A 13,738-nucleotide genomic window follows, 5' to 3' on the forward strand; every position below is an offset into this window, starting at 1 on the left:
CTTCTAATTATCTGAAAAGACAAGAACCTTGTTGGTGTGAGGCCCAGGAGGACAGCTGTGTGAAACTGGACCCTGCCTTTAAGGACACGACCTCAGCCTCTGTGCGGTGCTTTTACAGTCCTGAGTTGCTGCAGGAAAGTCTGACTTCAGACTCTTTATTTGTGTGTCTGCTTGTCTGAACACACGTCACCTCGCGCATGTGGCACCGGCAAAGTGCTCAGTGTGTCGCTTCGCAAAGCATCATTCCACATATGCTAGATGAGACAAGAATCACAGTCCAAAGCCTGACCGAAACGTGTCTGTGTGTTTCTGAGTGTGTGCTTTTGGCCGACTGAGAAAGGCTCATTGATGGGCGGTTGCTGAATGAAGTGATTGTGATTTGAGCTGAAAGGAGCTCGGTCTGGGCTCCGCGGGGCCTGGTCCGCTTTGCTCAGCTGAAAAGGTTCAACACAGATGCACACCAGTTATTTTTAGAGATTAAAATCGTCGGACTGAGAACATGTAGAAGAGAGCTTTGCCCGAGGCGCTCAGTGATTTTACATGCTGCCTGTTCGTCAACCAGTAAGTGGAGTAAAACCTAAATAGATCGGGTTTGACCTCGGCCGGGCGGCCGTTTCCTCTGCTGAAGCTGTTGCCAAAATGAGAGCGGATCACGGGAACACGCCGAGGAGTTCCTTCCTTTTTAAGTGCCACTTTAATTTAGTAAGCTGCATTCGCTCCACAGGGGTAACACTGGTGCTGTTTGGCTGGGGTTTCCTGTGCTTTAAACATGTTAAATCACTCCGAGGTGAAGCTGCACACTCACAAAGTCAGGAGAACACATGAGAACACTTTTATCTACCTATTAAACTTTTAGATAATCCATCCATAATTGCTAGAACCGAGTGGGAAGTTTTAGTGCTAGAACTCTCTGGTAGATGATGAAGTTCTCCTTAAAAAACTCACACAGAAAACAGCTTTTTTCATTATCTAGAGCTGTTGTTTCCTGCCAGAAATTGCTGGATGGGTCATAAGAAAGTAAGAAGAGTTGTATAAAAATAAGAGCGAGTCTGTGAGTTTTTTTGTGGTGAAATTATAACCAGAGGATCCTTAAAGACTGTTACCAAGTGGTCTTACTTTGCTTGCTTTCAGTGGGATTAGGAAGGATCTCGCAGGTGTTATCTCAGACAGCACCAGGAAACTTCACCTTTGACGTGAAAGTGATCATAGTTTGAGGGCGGCTGTTCTGTTTGCATTTCATCCCACTTTCTCTCTCATTTCCTGGTTTTTCACTGGTGAAAAGTCAAACCCTGCAAACTAGAAATGAAACCCAAAGCACACGGTGACCTTAAATTAAAAAAGCTTTGCCTCCCACATGTATCATCCCAGAAATGATCAGGCTTTAAAAGTTTCATTTTCCATGCTCTCTTCACGTGCAGCTTTGAAGTTTGGAGTCACTCTGTTGACCGGATTCAGCAGACTTGGCCAGCTACTGTGTGTTGTTTTTAGAGGTTTGTCTCAGTGCCCAAAAAGAGCTGAATTTGACCACGCCTGTCGGGTTTGGGATCCTGCTCTCCTCACTTCACGGCACGTCTGCCTAAATCTGTTTGGGTCAGATTTAGGCATCGGGCTGTGCAGGTTCACGACAGGCAGCACTTCTGGAATCGGGAGTTTGATCTTTGCACGCGGCTGTAAGAAGATACGGCACATCACATGTTAGTGGCGCCTGTATTATTGTAACTGGTGTTGATATTTTAAGATTTCGCCACCCGTCTCTCAATCACATTCCAGTGTCTTGCATTACCTGAATGTGATATGGGATATCTCCCAATGCATGCACACAGGCTCACTGTAGCTGTTAGAGAAGGCTTTGCTGATATTAAAGGAAAATGCTTTTGCCCGAAATGCCCTTGGAAATGTTGCCTCAGTCTAATTAAGTTCGTCCTGCACAGCACGACCTGCTGCTCCACTGTTTTCAAACGGATCAAGTTTCTTGCTCATGCTTTTCTGTGGCGTCCTGTTCACTGTTTTGTACATAAATAGGCGAGAAATGAAAGAGGATTGACTAGAAATGAAAGGAGGTGCACATTTCTGTGTCTGTCTTTTCTCTTTTTCAGGTGTTAAGTCTTAAAAAACAAAAAGCAGCTTGCAAGCAAAATAAACAGAAATCCAAACTTCTGCCTGTCGTACGTCACTTGATGAAGCTCCCACGTCTCCTCCAAGCCCAGTATTGTTTTGGAGAAAGTCTGATTCTGCTTTGTTGAAGATGAGCATGTGGCACAGGAGTTTCCATGCGAGATTTCTTTAAACGAAGTAAACCTAAAACCTGCATAGCTGACCCGTTTAATCACAGTACAGTTAAATCACAAAGCAATGCAAATGAGGGACAAAGAGGAGACACAAATAAGCGCAGACCAACAAGCCAGTCATGCTGTGTAAGTGCGGAGGATGAGAATTTGTTTGGAGATGACTACTTAGTGGCTACAAACAGAGGATCATGGATGTCTGTAGCAGCAGGATGTCTTCTTTGTTTTCTTCTCTTCCTTGTCTCCTTCTCTGTCTTTAAGCTGTGTTTGTTCTTCCACTTCCTCCTCTCGTCGCCCCCCCTTAACCTCCTTTAAAGCAAGATTACTGCTACCCAGTACTGGCTCCTGTCCAGACTCCACAGATCCTCGAGCTGTGGCATCTGTCAGCCTCTCTGTCATAACTCACACACAGGACTGTCAGTCAGACGGCTTGTATCATCGCTCTCTGACGGTCAGCTGACAAATTGTTGATGTTTATAGAGGCCTGGGAAGCCTGAGAAAGTGTGTGTGTGTGTGTGAGGACAGTATGCGGGTGTGTCTCTGCAGACAGACTGACCACACAGAAACAGATGGACACACACTCGCTCACACACACACACACGGTAGCCAGATGGTGACAGGCTTGGCTCACACTTTGGCCTTCACTGCTCTGATTCCTCTCCTCCTCATTTCTCTCCTCACTGCTCTACTTTCCAGTCCACGACGAGTTTTGAAAAATGCCGCTTTGTCTCCGTCTGGTTTGCATCCTGCACTAACAGGCACTGAGTCGGTTCCTGCTAATTTTCTGTATTTGTTTGCGGGTGAAAACCGAGTCATTGAAATTAAATAGTAAAAATAGTAAAACAGCTAAAATGAGCATGTATCCTAATTTGTGTCGTTTTTTTAAATTATTATTATTTCTAAGCAACAACACGCCTACTTACTGATTAAAAAGATATTGTTTGATAACAGCTGAAGAGCATTAAATCACCTAAATGATTTAAAACTAGCTAATCGTGTTCAGCACTAAGCAGGCAGTCGTTCTGTGCAGGCGATTCAGCCCAGGTTTAGTGCTTGAGAATATTCAGATATTACAAATGTTATGTTATAATGATTTGTGAAGGTTAAATCCGGAGAAGAGTGAGATGTGTGTTATCTATTACAGTTTTTAAAACTCTCATAAAGCCATTTTGTTCATATCGAGTGTGAGTGTTTTTTTCTGCAAGTGAGCCGTGAGTGAATCTCAGATCTGCTGATTGAGTTGTTATCAGTGTGTTTGCTTGTGTGTGCCTGTCAAAGAAAGGAATGCTCGCCTTCACACAATCACTTATTACCTTGACTCGAGCCTCATCACACTCCCTGAATGTACAACAGTACGCTGTAACCCAGGGTGGTACCGTTCAGCTTCAGCTGCCTCGGGGAACATCATTCTGGACTAATTCTGGCTTCAGTCTATTTTGAAAATCCCGACCTCTCAGAGGAGGTTTTTCGTTGCTGGTCAAGTTCCTGCTGCTGGATCCAGACAAAATAATGTTATACATGCAAACGAAACAAGGCTCGCTCGGGTGAGGCTGCATCGTTGTTTTTGAACACTCCCGGCTGAGCCTCGGCCTCCAGCTATTCATTAGGACCCAAACCTGGAGCCTGGACCTCGCATCGAGGTCAGAGGTCGGAGGCTCGTTAAAGTGAGGAGAGGCTCCATTTTTTAGTGTTCCTGTGCCATGTTTTCTCACACTCGTAGACTCATTTGAAAGGTAGATGTTAGCTTGGAGCAGGACTCACCTTGCAGCAGTCCTCTCCTCCTCTCGCCTCCCCGCCCCCATCTTCCACTTTCATTGTTATTTTAATCTAATGTTGTTTCTCCCTCCTCTGTTCCTTCTCTTCCAGCAACGCTCCCCCGGCAAAGCGCTCTTTGACCAGGTTTGTGTCCACCTCAACCTGTCAGAGGGGGACTATTTTGGACTGGAGTACACGGACCACCGCAAGATGACGGTGAGGGGCGCACACTTACTTCACTGTATTCATATCGTATACTGCGCCTTCACTTTGCACAAATCTAGTTTAAAACCACGACTTACACAGATTTTTGTGTAGTATTTAAAATGTTTTAGAGCATATTCAGAGGCATTCTAAAACTTCCTGTTTTTCACTCTTGAACTTCATCTTATGTGGGTTCAAGCATCAACCTGGAATCGGTTGTTCCGCCCGTTTCTCAAAAGAGCAGCTGGTTGTGATGACTTTGCACACCCGCTGCGTCTGTAGTTCGCAGATGCTGTTGTCTGTGCTGCATTCCTGGCTGCTGAATCCTGCTGCTCGAATATGCATCAGCGCGTGGGAAAAGTCAGCCCCAGGCTCTCAGAGAAAGAAGAATCCAATTGACGTGCACATATAAACCGGACCGGACTCAAACACAGACACTCAGTGTGCATATGAGCGCCTCGGGCATCAGAGCAGTGCGTTTTGAGGTGCTCCCAACCTCCAGCTCATGCAATGCTGATGAAATAATAACTCCATTGTAGGCAGGCATGCACAGGAAGAAGCAGGCGGACACACACACACACGCGCACACACACACATGCATCATCATACATCAGACGTTTCCTGCCTTGTTTATGTGAGTTTTATAGCTGCGATAAATAACCCAGACTGAGAAGCAGCACTGGAGACATTATAATGCTGCCATAATGCTTCATATGAAACTCACACATGTACCACGTGAACGCCAATGAAACGGTTAAAGCTGTTGAGCCAGTTGAATCTTAGGAGAAAATGCTCTTCACTTTGCTGTATTTGTAGTAAAGTCTTGCTCTGTGCTCCACAGCTGTGGTTGGATCTGCTGAAGCCGACGCTGAAACAGATCAGACGTAAGCAGTTTGTTTCCTAACTAATCCACCTGTGTGACAAAGAGTGCGATTCTGCCTTTCAAAATAAGTCGTCTCTCTCCGTCTCGACTCCTTTTATTAACTGTATCCCTCCTTTTGTCTCCCTCAGGGCCTAAGAACACCATCCTTCGCTTTGTGGTCAAGTTCTTCCCCCCTGACCACACGCAGCTCCAGGAGGAGCTGACTCGGTAGGTCTTCTCGACACAGAAACCAAACCCGTCTCAGAACAAACCTCCTGTATTAAAAGGCGTGTTGTTTTGCTGCTGCTTTTTCTGTCTGGCCAGCCGGCTTTCGGCCCCTCAGGAAGGCTTTCACAGCCGTGTCCATTTGTCACAACATGTTTGCTTCCTGCTTTGTTCCTCTGGTTTTCCTTGGTCAGCCACTTACCATTTATAATACACTTATAACCACGTGACATATCATCAAAGCATTTCGGGCAAATCATTTTTTTTTTTTTGAAGGCCGTCCTGCGGGTACCAGGCTTATGAAAACATTTGTTTAACCAAACCAGCTAAAAAGAGACAAGTTGTAAAGGCTTTTTACTGTGGAAGACATATTTAGATGTTAATCTCAGACATCCAGCTGGATCTGCAGAAGCATCGCGTTTTTTTTAGCATCTACAGACTAGATTATATAACTATATTATGCTCGCACCTCGCGCCTCCTTTTCATCTCCTTGTTTAAGGAGTCGAATTTATCAGCCACCATCTTGTCTGCCGTTTTTTGTTTTGTTTTGTCTGGCCGAGCCTCTCAGAGCCCGTGTAGCCTCAACCGCTTGACATCGCGTGAGCAAAATATAAATACAAGAATGATTTGACCTTCCACATTTTCCCAGGATGCCGTGGTTCCCTCTTGACTGTGCAGCAGCGCTCATTTGAGACCAGAACGAAGCAGGAAGTGAACTCTGGAGGCGAGCAGAGTGATCTCCACCATTCCTTTTAGGCTATTTAATACCACAATTTAATACCCGTTTGTCGCAGTGGGGACGATTTATCCTGCAGTTAATTTATTATGCTATCACTGTGTTTTTTTGTACTTCCCAGCAGTATATAAGCATCAATTCAAATGACATATATTCAATTCAATTAATGTGGCGTGGACCCAGAGAAGCCAAAACCGTATGCAAGGATAAACCAATAAGAAATGTCTGATTCATTTAGGCTTGTGCTTACATCAACACTCGAACACTGAGATGATGAGCTTCTTAGCGACTGTAAAAAAGGATTAAACGCCGTCTTGCAACACAAAACACACACACACACTTACACACAAAACACTGAATTAACATTTCAGCAAATATCACAGCCAGGAGAAAATATTTATTTGCACAAGAGAGATGTGACTGCATTTAATGTGATTATCAGCCTCAGCGTTCATTGCTCACTTTGCTTCCAGCTGTGTCAGGGTTGTATTAAGTTACTGCTAATGCAAACCCAACACTTCCCGCTGTTGCTGATCCACGTTGAAAGAAACACAAACACGAGTCAGCAAATGCGATGTATTTGTCGCTGAGGTTTGAGCCATGAACATGAGTTCTTTATTAAAACAGTGTGAGTTTGTCTGGCTGCACTGTGAACACATACACCAGTTGCTCCTCTGTAATTCATCTGTAGGATTAGGACTTCAGTTTCAGTTGGGGACATTTTCCTCCGACGTTGTTCGACCTCTTAGCTGGCCAGTTTGTTCCATTGATGCCATTTTTTCTTGGAGGGTGCCAGCTGACTCCTTCGTTAAACAGGAAGTGGGCACGCAGCCTTTTTTTTTTCCCCCTTTTTTTGACTCTAACAGCACTTCGTTGTTGTCAGCGTTTCCTGTGATAGATGTGATAGATGGAGGAAAGATGCCTTTGTTGATGTGTCAAGCTGATATTTGCCTTTTATCAAAAAGGGGACGCTGGGCAGTCAGAGCTGCTGCAGTATGATGGAGGTGTGACACGGCTGAACGGAAAGAGATTTTAGAGGCTAAATGTTGTTATTTTTTTGTCTCTTTTCTCATGTTGCCCATACATTACAAACTGTCACACTCTGAGCTGCAAACATAGCAAAGCTGCACTCTCCATAACAGAGTTTCAGAGTCTGTATATCATGTATTTTAGTCTAAATTTGGTGTAGTCTTCTTAAATAGTAAAATTGCTCCAGACTAAAATAAAAAGATCTCAAAACTCACCAAAGCCTCATTACCTTAATTAGAGAGTTAATTGTGCGGTTAAAAAAGGTAGAATTGGCTCTCACATGAAAAAGCTGCTGTGGCCCATTAATCACACACACACACACACACACACTAAATGGCAGCCAGTCCATGATTTGTGCACAGAGCAGAGAGCTGGAGAATCAGCCAAACTCTGTTTAAAAACACTCGTGTTTTAAATTAGCTCTGGTGACTTTGGTGCTTGTTTTCCTCACTGAGGAAGTGTTTGTTCTTCCATTTGCTTTATTGTTACCCCGAAATACATAACAAATGTTTTTTAAAAAAATAATGCATCAGTATAAATAGCTAACAGAATCTATGGAGTGTGTGTGTGTGTGTGTGCGTGTTTTGTCTCTGAGCTGATGTGGTTTTGAGGTCGTCTGTCTTAATGCACCACAGTCTTCTTCATACTGCTGTCTCTGCTGTTTCTTAATAGAAATGCAGCGTCGTGACCTGGCAACATGAATGTGCTCTGTGTGTGTGTGCTTGTGTGTGAAGCAAAGTCTACATTGTGTTTTAAGTATCTGACTGCGTTTTCTCAGTTTGGGTTTGGTTGAAGTCAGTAGTTGCACAGTCTCAGAAGTGTTTGAGCGTGTCTGAGTGTGTGGAAATGCCAACAGTCGGATGGCATATCATTTATAAAGTGTGCATTATCTCCATCGTTTCTCCCTCCCACCCTCTCTTCTGTTTCTGTCTTTCGCTGTCCTTCTTTCCAGGTATCTGTTTGCCCTGCAGATTAAACGCGACTTGGCCTGTGGGCGCCTCATCGGTAACGACAACAGCGCTGCTCTCATGGTCTCGCACATCATTCAGTGTAAGTGCAGCATACATGCACACACACATGTGATGTGTATGCGCTGTGTGGTAGGAGGGTGACACTGTGCAAAGGTCCATCTGAGACGTGCCGCATGTTACGTCGAGGTGGGCACAACAGCTGAACTGAATGTGCAGAGAGATAGATTATGATTATTATAAGAGGGGTTCCTCAATTTAGGCTTTAAAGATAAAATAAGTTTTAAAATCACACAGTGGAAGCTGACATTAGACGTCTTGTGTGAAGAAAGCCACAGCAAATTTTTATTTATGTGAAGGACTCGACAAAAAAAACAAAAAAACATAAATAACAGCTTTGATGAAGCCAGAAATTTGACATTTCCCACATCTGAGAAGGGCTTTCGTCTCACTGTGGGCACCAGCGTAATGAAAAACCTGCACGCTTCGCTTACGTGGAAGACCATAAATCACCAAACACATGACAGATGTTCCCTTTGGGGGAGTTTCAGTAGGACTTACTGTGCTATGGCTTGTGATACACACAAGCTGGTTCAAGTTTTCACCAGATTTGCTGAATTTCTACCTACAGAAAAGGCATCGATTCCATACAAAACACGCAGCACTTATGTTCACACACTGATGGGGAGGGGATCACGTATGTGGGCTCACTCCAGCGGGCAGATGCTCTGCCAGCATGAGACTACGCCCCCGGTTCACGCCACCGAAGGACCCGATGACGTTTCCCTCCTGTCACTCTCCACTTACTGCGCCCACAGCACCAGTATTCCCTGGCAATCGAAGCGCCCCGCGTGATGTTTGAATGAAGCGAACGCAGCTCGTCAAGCTGCCTGCGTTCGCCCCAGCGACCGTTGTCATGCAGCACCATGTGTGGAGGATGTAGGATTTATGGGTTCAATTCTGTCTCGTGGGCTGCGGCGCAGCATGCTGAAGAACACGACTCGGTTGCCGTGGTAACCGGCAGTGCCGTGCCTGTAAGTGTGCACCTGTGGGTGGTGCACCGCAAGGGCCTATTGTTGCGGTTATTGGACAGATGGAGACAGCACACTTCAACTGAAGAACAGTAGAACAGAGTGAGATCACGAATAAGATTAACTGGAGCAGAATTTCCTTTTGTTGTCGTATTTGCTTGCATTCCTCCTGACTGTATATTTTCCTCAACACCCTGCATCTCGATATTATCTGAACCTCGTCTGGCACCCGCCTCCTTGTCTCACCGTGCGTCTCTCTTCATTTTCTATCTAAATAAATATTGAATTCTCACCCTTCTGTCACCTCTCTCTCCCCTCTCCTCCTCCTCCTCCTCCTCCTCCTCCCCCCTCAGCTGAGATAGGAGACTTCGATGAGACCCAGAGCTGGCAACACCTCCTCCACAATAAGTACATGCCCGACCAGGACGCCATCAGAGACAAGATCATCGAGTGCCACCGCAAGCATGTGTGAGTCGCGTACATATTTTCACCCTGCTTACTAGCAACAACAGCAAAATATCTAACGATCTCCATATAAAGTATCACAAAGATGTAAAACCGAGAGCGCAGAGAAACAGTGAGGCTCAAACACCCAAGTGAACGAGTGATACAGCAGCACAGCACAGTTTACCTGCAAACAGCTGGTCAAGATTATCCCTGCCTGGGAATCAACACTGAGCCTGGCTTTCGTCTGACTGGGGATCAGTTTCTGAGTGGCATTAAGCTTGGAGGTGTCAGGAGAAATTGTTTTTCATATAAACACACACACACACACCACACACACATAGAGATATGTATCTGTTTATTCAAATGCGCACTCAGAAACACACCTAATGCACAGTTACACCCCACCCATAAGTCCCTCTCTCTCTCTCTCTCTCTCTCTCTCTCTCTCTCCCTCTCTCCCTCCTGCGGAGATGTTTATCTCTTAAACCACAACTGCTCACACACACACTTTTAATCTCTCCCCCGCAGAGGTGGCTGCACACAAACATACGACTTGGCACTCCCTCTCTGCCCCTGGGACCACACATTCTCACAACACGTCTTACATCGCAGCTGTGCTTCCACCCCGCCCCACCGCTGTTTGCAAACACATGACAAATGCATTTCCTTGTTTTCTGGAGATATGAATTCCCCTAAAACCGTCCCTTAAACCACTGATAAGAGCTGGAAACCGAATCACCAGACTACAATCCCTCAACCTCCCCACGTTGACGCAGGAAGGAAGTGGCTAATTCAGCAGCTCATTCAGGAAACAGGAAGCTATTTTCAGATTTGTGAGGAAACAAACTTCTTCTTGTGGCACGTTACTTTCCGCCCACAGTGGGTGCTGCCATTTGATCCTGGGGTTTGTTTTAAGACTCTTTGTTGTTTCTACACTCCCAATAAATCTGGATTAGAGACCTGGAATGGGTCTTGTCTAGTGTCAGGCACATGCAGTACAAATAAGGACACTCTACCCCTTCGTTAGGAATTTGCACTAAATGTTGAATGCATCTATTTATGTACAAGATATCAGAGTAAAAAGCTGACTGATTGGATTGTTGATTAATGGATGGATGGATCGCTCTGCTCAACAGCGGACAGACTCCTGCAGTCTCAGACTACAAACTGCTGGAAATCGCTCGGCGGTTGGAGATGTACGGCATCCGTCTGCACCCAGCCAAGGACCGAGAGGGTACCAAACTCAGTCTGGCTGTTGCACACACTGGAGTTCTGGTTTTCCAGGTAAACATGAGTGACATCAAGTGACCTGCTTAAAATCTCACATTGTCTTGCTGAAATGTGCGTTGAAACAGCATATTTATGATGGGGAAATGAAATAATCATAACCAGCTTCTCATGATGTCCTTTGTTCAGGGGTACACAAGAATTAACACCTTCAACTGGTCCAAGGTTCGCAAGCTCAGCTTCAAACGCAGAAGGTTCCTGATTAAACTCAGAGCTGACCCCGCTGTACGTCCCCGTAACACTTCCTTTATTTCCCTCATTTTCCATCTTATGTAGTCATCTGTCCTGCATCTCTTCTCCTCTTCATCCGCATTTAAATCCTCCTCTGGGTCTTCCAGCAGAACGCCCACCACGACACGCTGGAGTTCGCCATGGCCAGCAGGGATTGCTGTAAGATCTTCTGGAAGATCTGCGTGGAGTATCACGCCTTCTTCAGGCTCTTCGAGGAGCCCAAGCCCAAACCCAAGCCCATCCTCTTCACCAGAGGATCTTCGTTCCGGTTCAGGTAAGGAGAGGTCAGAAAGGGAAGGATGGAAAGCTACATTTGCATTCATCTTTCATCACCTGCTCTTCTCTCTTTGTGCCTGCAGTGGTCGAACTCAGAAGCAGGTCATCGACTATGTGAAAGACTCAGAGCTCAAGAGAGTTCCGTTCGAAAGGTGAAGCTCCTGTTGCACAAAGGACACAAACCAGCCATCACCTTTGCACATTAATTGCACATGGTTTGGCCTCATCCATCCCCTCCTGTTTTGCAGAAAGCACAGTAAGATTCTGTCCAACAGCAGCATGACCCCCGAGTCGTCTTCCTTCAGATCGCAAGTGCCAAAAGAGGTGACACACACTTTAACGCCGACAGACTCTGACCCTCATTCACCCAGTCGCTCTTGTTCTATTCTTTCTTTTGATTTTTCTTGTAGCTTGACTTGCTGTGCTCACTTACAGACTCTTTGTGTCCGTTTTTATTACTTAAATCTGCAGCTCCTCTGTGGCCAAAAGTACAAAACAATTTATTCAAAGTCAATAATTCTGTATGAGCCCAGTTGAAACTAAGATTACAAAAAACTTATCTTAACTGCCTCCTGTTTCTGTCTGTCTTCTGTCTTTTTCTTCCTTTTCCTTATCTGCAGAGTGCCATGTCTGTGCCATTAGCAGATCAGCCGGACTCAGTCAGACTGGGTCATCAAACTGACTCTAATGGTCCAGAGGAGCCCCCAGTGGTCACATCCTCCACCAACGGCTTCCATGATACGCCAGCAGCGCCTGGCTCAGACCCGACTCAGTTCCGACAGAACCACAACGGCACCGGATCAGCGCCGGACCCACACTTCCTCAACCCAGGTCCATCCTGCAGGGCAAACAAAGGCAGCAGCTCTTCTATTCCTTACATAGACTGCAGCGACATAGACAGTGAATGTGATGTGACAAAGAGCAACAGGGCCGCCAGGGGCCACAGCAATGCAAATGACAGCAATGCGGATGAGCCTTGTGAATATAATAAGCATGAGAGGGACAGCAGCAATGGGGGTCAAGCCGGGGATCTGTTTGGGGCTGTGAACGGGTTCTACCACAGCAATCACCAGGGGCTGATGCAGCAGCACCAACAGCAGGGTATGATGGGTAACAGAAGCTCTGTAGATCAGCCTCCAGTGGCTAACATGTTTAGCGTGAGTCGTGAACTGACAGATTGTGACGTTTTGCCCAGTGAAGGTTCATTTCATGGGCGCCTTCCGCTGCACAGCACGCTGCTGGATGAAATCTTTCAGGGTCGAGACAAGCGAGTTGCAGCGATAGGGCGACCGTTAGGAAACGGGACTCGTAGTCAGTGCTCCAGCCCGGTGATCAGCAGCTTCCACCATCGCACCAGCTCCCTCAGTCATGCCGAGATGACAAATGGTCACGGTCAGCCGCGCTCGCGTTGGGATGACGGCGGGCATTATTTCAGTAAACGTCCAGGAGTTCTCCCGGTGGAAACTCCTGCTGTCCCGCCGTCATCCCACCCACCAAATCACTACGGTAGCTACTCCCCGATCACCTCAAACCGCACTCCGCCACACTTTGCCAAACTGTACAACAACAACAACATGAGGAACCGTTCTGATACTGATCCATTCATTCTCAGCCAGCTGACTTCCACCCCCATCCACCACCAGGACCCTCATCGCTCCGGGTTGCACAGCCAAGCGCCATGTTCAGCCCCGATGGAGCGGAGAATGATCATAACTAACGGCAATCATTCAGGGAACCTCGTGGTTCCCGGTCAGGCACGGTCCAACACGGTGCAGCGGCTGTTTGGCCGTCAGGGAAAGCCCGGTAACAACCACAACAACCTGAACCAGTCGGTCCAAATGATCGACGGGTCCACCAGCAGCGGCACTGACACCAGCGACACGGAGTCGGACACCGGCAGCAGCGCGTACAGCCAGCCGTTAATGTACGGAAATCCTGTCGCTGTCAGTTCCATGAACTCGGTCAACTCGAACGGCGTGAACTCGTCCCCGCTGCCCCGTAGTAAGTTCTCCTTCGGGAGTCTCCAGCTGGAGGAGGGGGAGGACGGCGAGGGGCAGGAGGTGGAGGGTTGTTACCGCTTCAACGAGGAGGACATAGCAGGCCAGGTTTTCAGCTGTTGAAGGGTGAAGATGCGCGAGTAGTTCAACTTCACGTTATGGTTACGTTATGATGCTCAGAAAATATAATCCCGCTACAACAATGTAAGTTTAGTAAGGTACAGCTAAACTGCTACATAATCACCCGTCTGAAAACAGTTCCATTAATAGTTGATTATTGAAATAGACAACTGTGAACTGGATCTGGTCCTCCTGTTCACACTAATTTAGTTGTGATACACCTTAAATATCAAACAAAATCCTCTCGCTTATTTTTGACACACTCGGCTTGTCTTTCATTAACG

At 46.4% G+C, this 13,738-nt stretch overlaps 1 protein-coding gene across 1 annotated transcript in view; it reads left to right on the forward strand.

The window, feature by feature from the left end:
* The window catches only part of LOC124055320 (FERM, ARHGEF and pleckstrin domain-containing protein 1-like), a 44,847-nt gene that overhangs the window by 17,793 nt on the left and 13,316 nt on the right, over window positions 1-13,738 (forward strand). Inside the window, exons 3-13 of the mRNA XM_046382026.1 lie at window positions 4,152-4,256; window positions 5,086-5,128; window positions 5,256-5,334; window positions 8,050-8,147; window positions 9,450-9,564; window positions 10,680-10,827; window positions 10,960-11,055; window positions 11,169-11,335; window positions 11,421-11,489; window positions 11,586-11,661; window positions 11,958-12,168. Of these exons, the coding sequence (XP_046237982.1) occupies window positions 4,152-4,256; window positions 5,086-5,128; window positions 5,256-5,334; window positions 8,050-8,147; window positions 9,450-9,564; window positions 10,680-10,827; window positions 10,960-11,055; window positions 11,169-11,335; window positions 11,421-11,489; window positions 11,586-11,661; window positions 11,958-12,168 (1,207 nt within the window). The remainder of the gene's footprint in view (window positions 1-4,151; window positions 4,257-5,085; window positions 5,129-5,255; window positions 5,335-8,049; window positions 8,148-9,449; window positions 9,565-10,679; window positions 10,828-10,959; window positions 11,056-11,168; window positions 11,336-11,420; window positions 11,490-11,585; window positions 11,662-11,957; window positions 12,169-13,738) is intronic.

The sequence above is a fragment of the Scatophagus argus genome, chromosome 24 (genome assembly GCF_020382885.2).
Source record: "Scatophagus argus isolate fScaArg1 chromosome 24, fScaArg1.pri, whole genome shotgun sequence".
NCBI lineage: Eukaryota > Metazoa > Chordata > Actinopteri > Scatophagidae > Scatophagus > Scatophagus argus.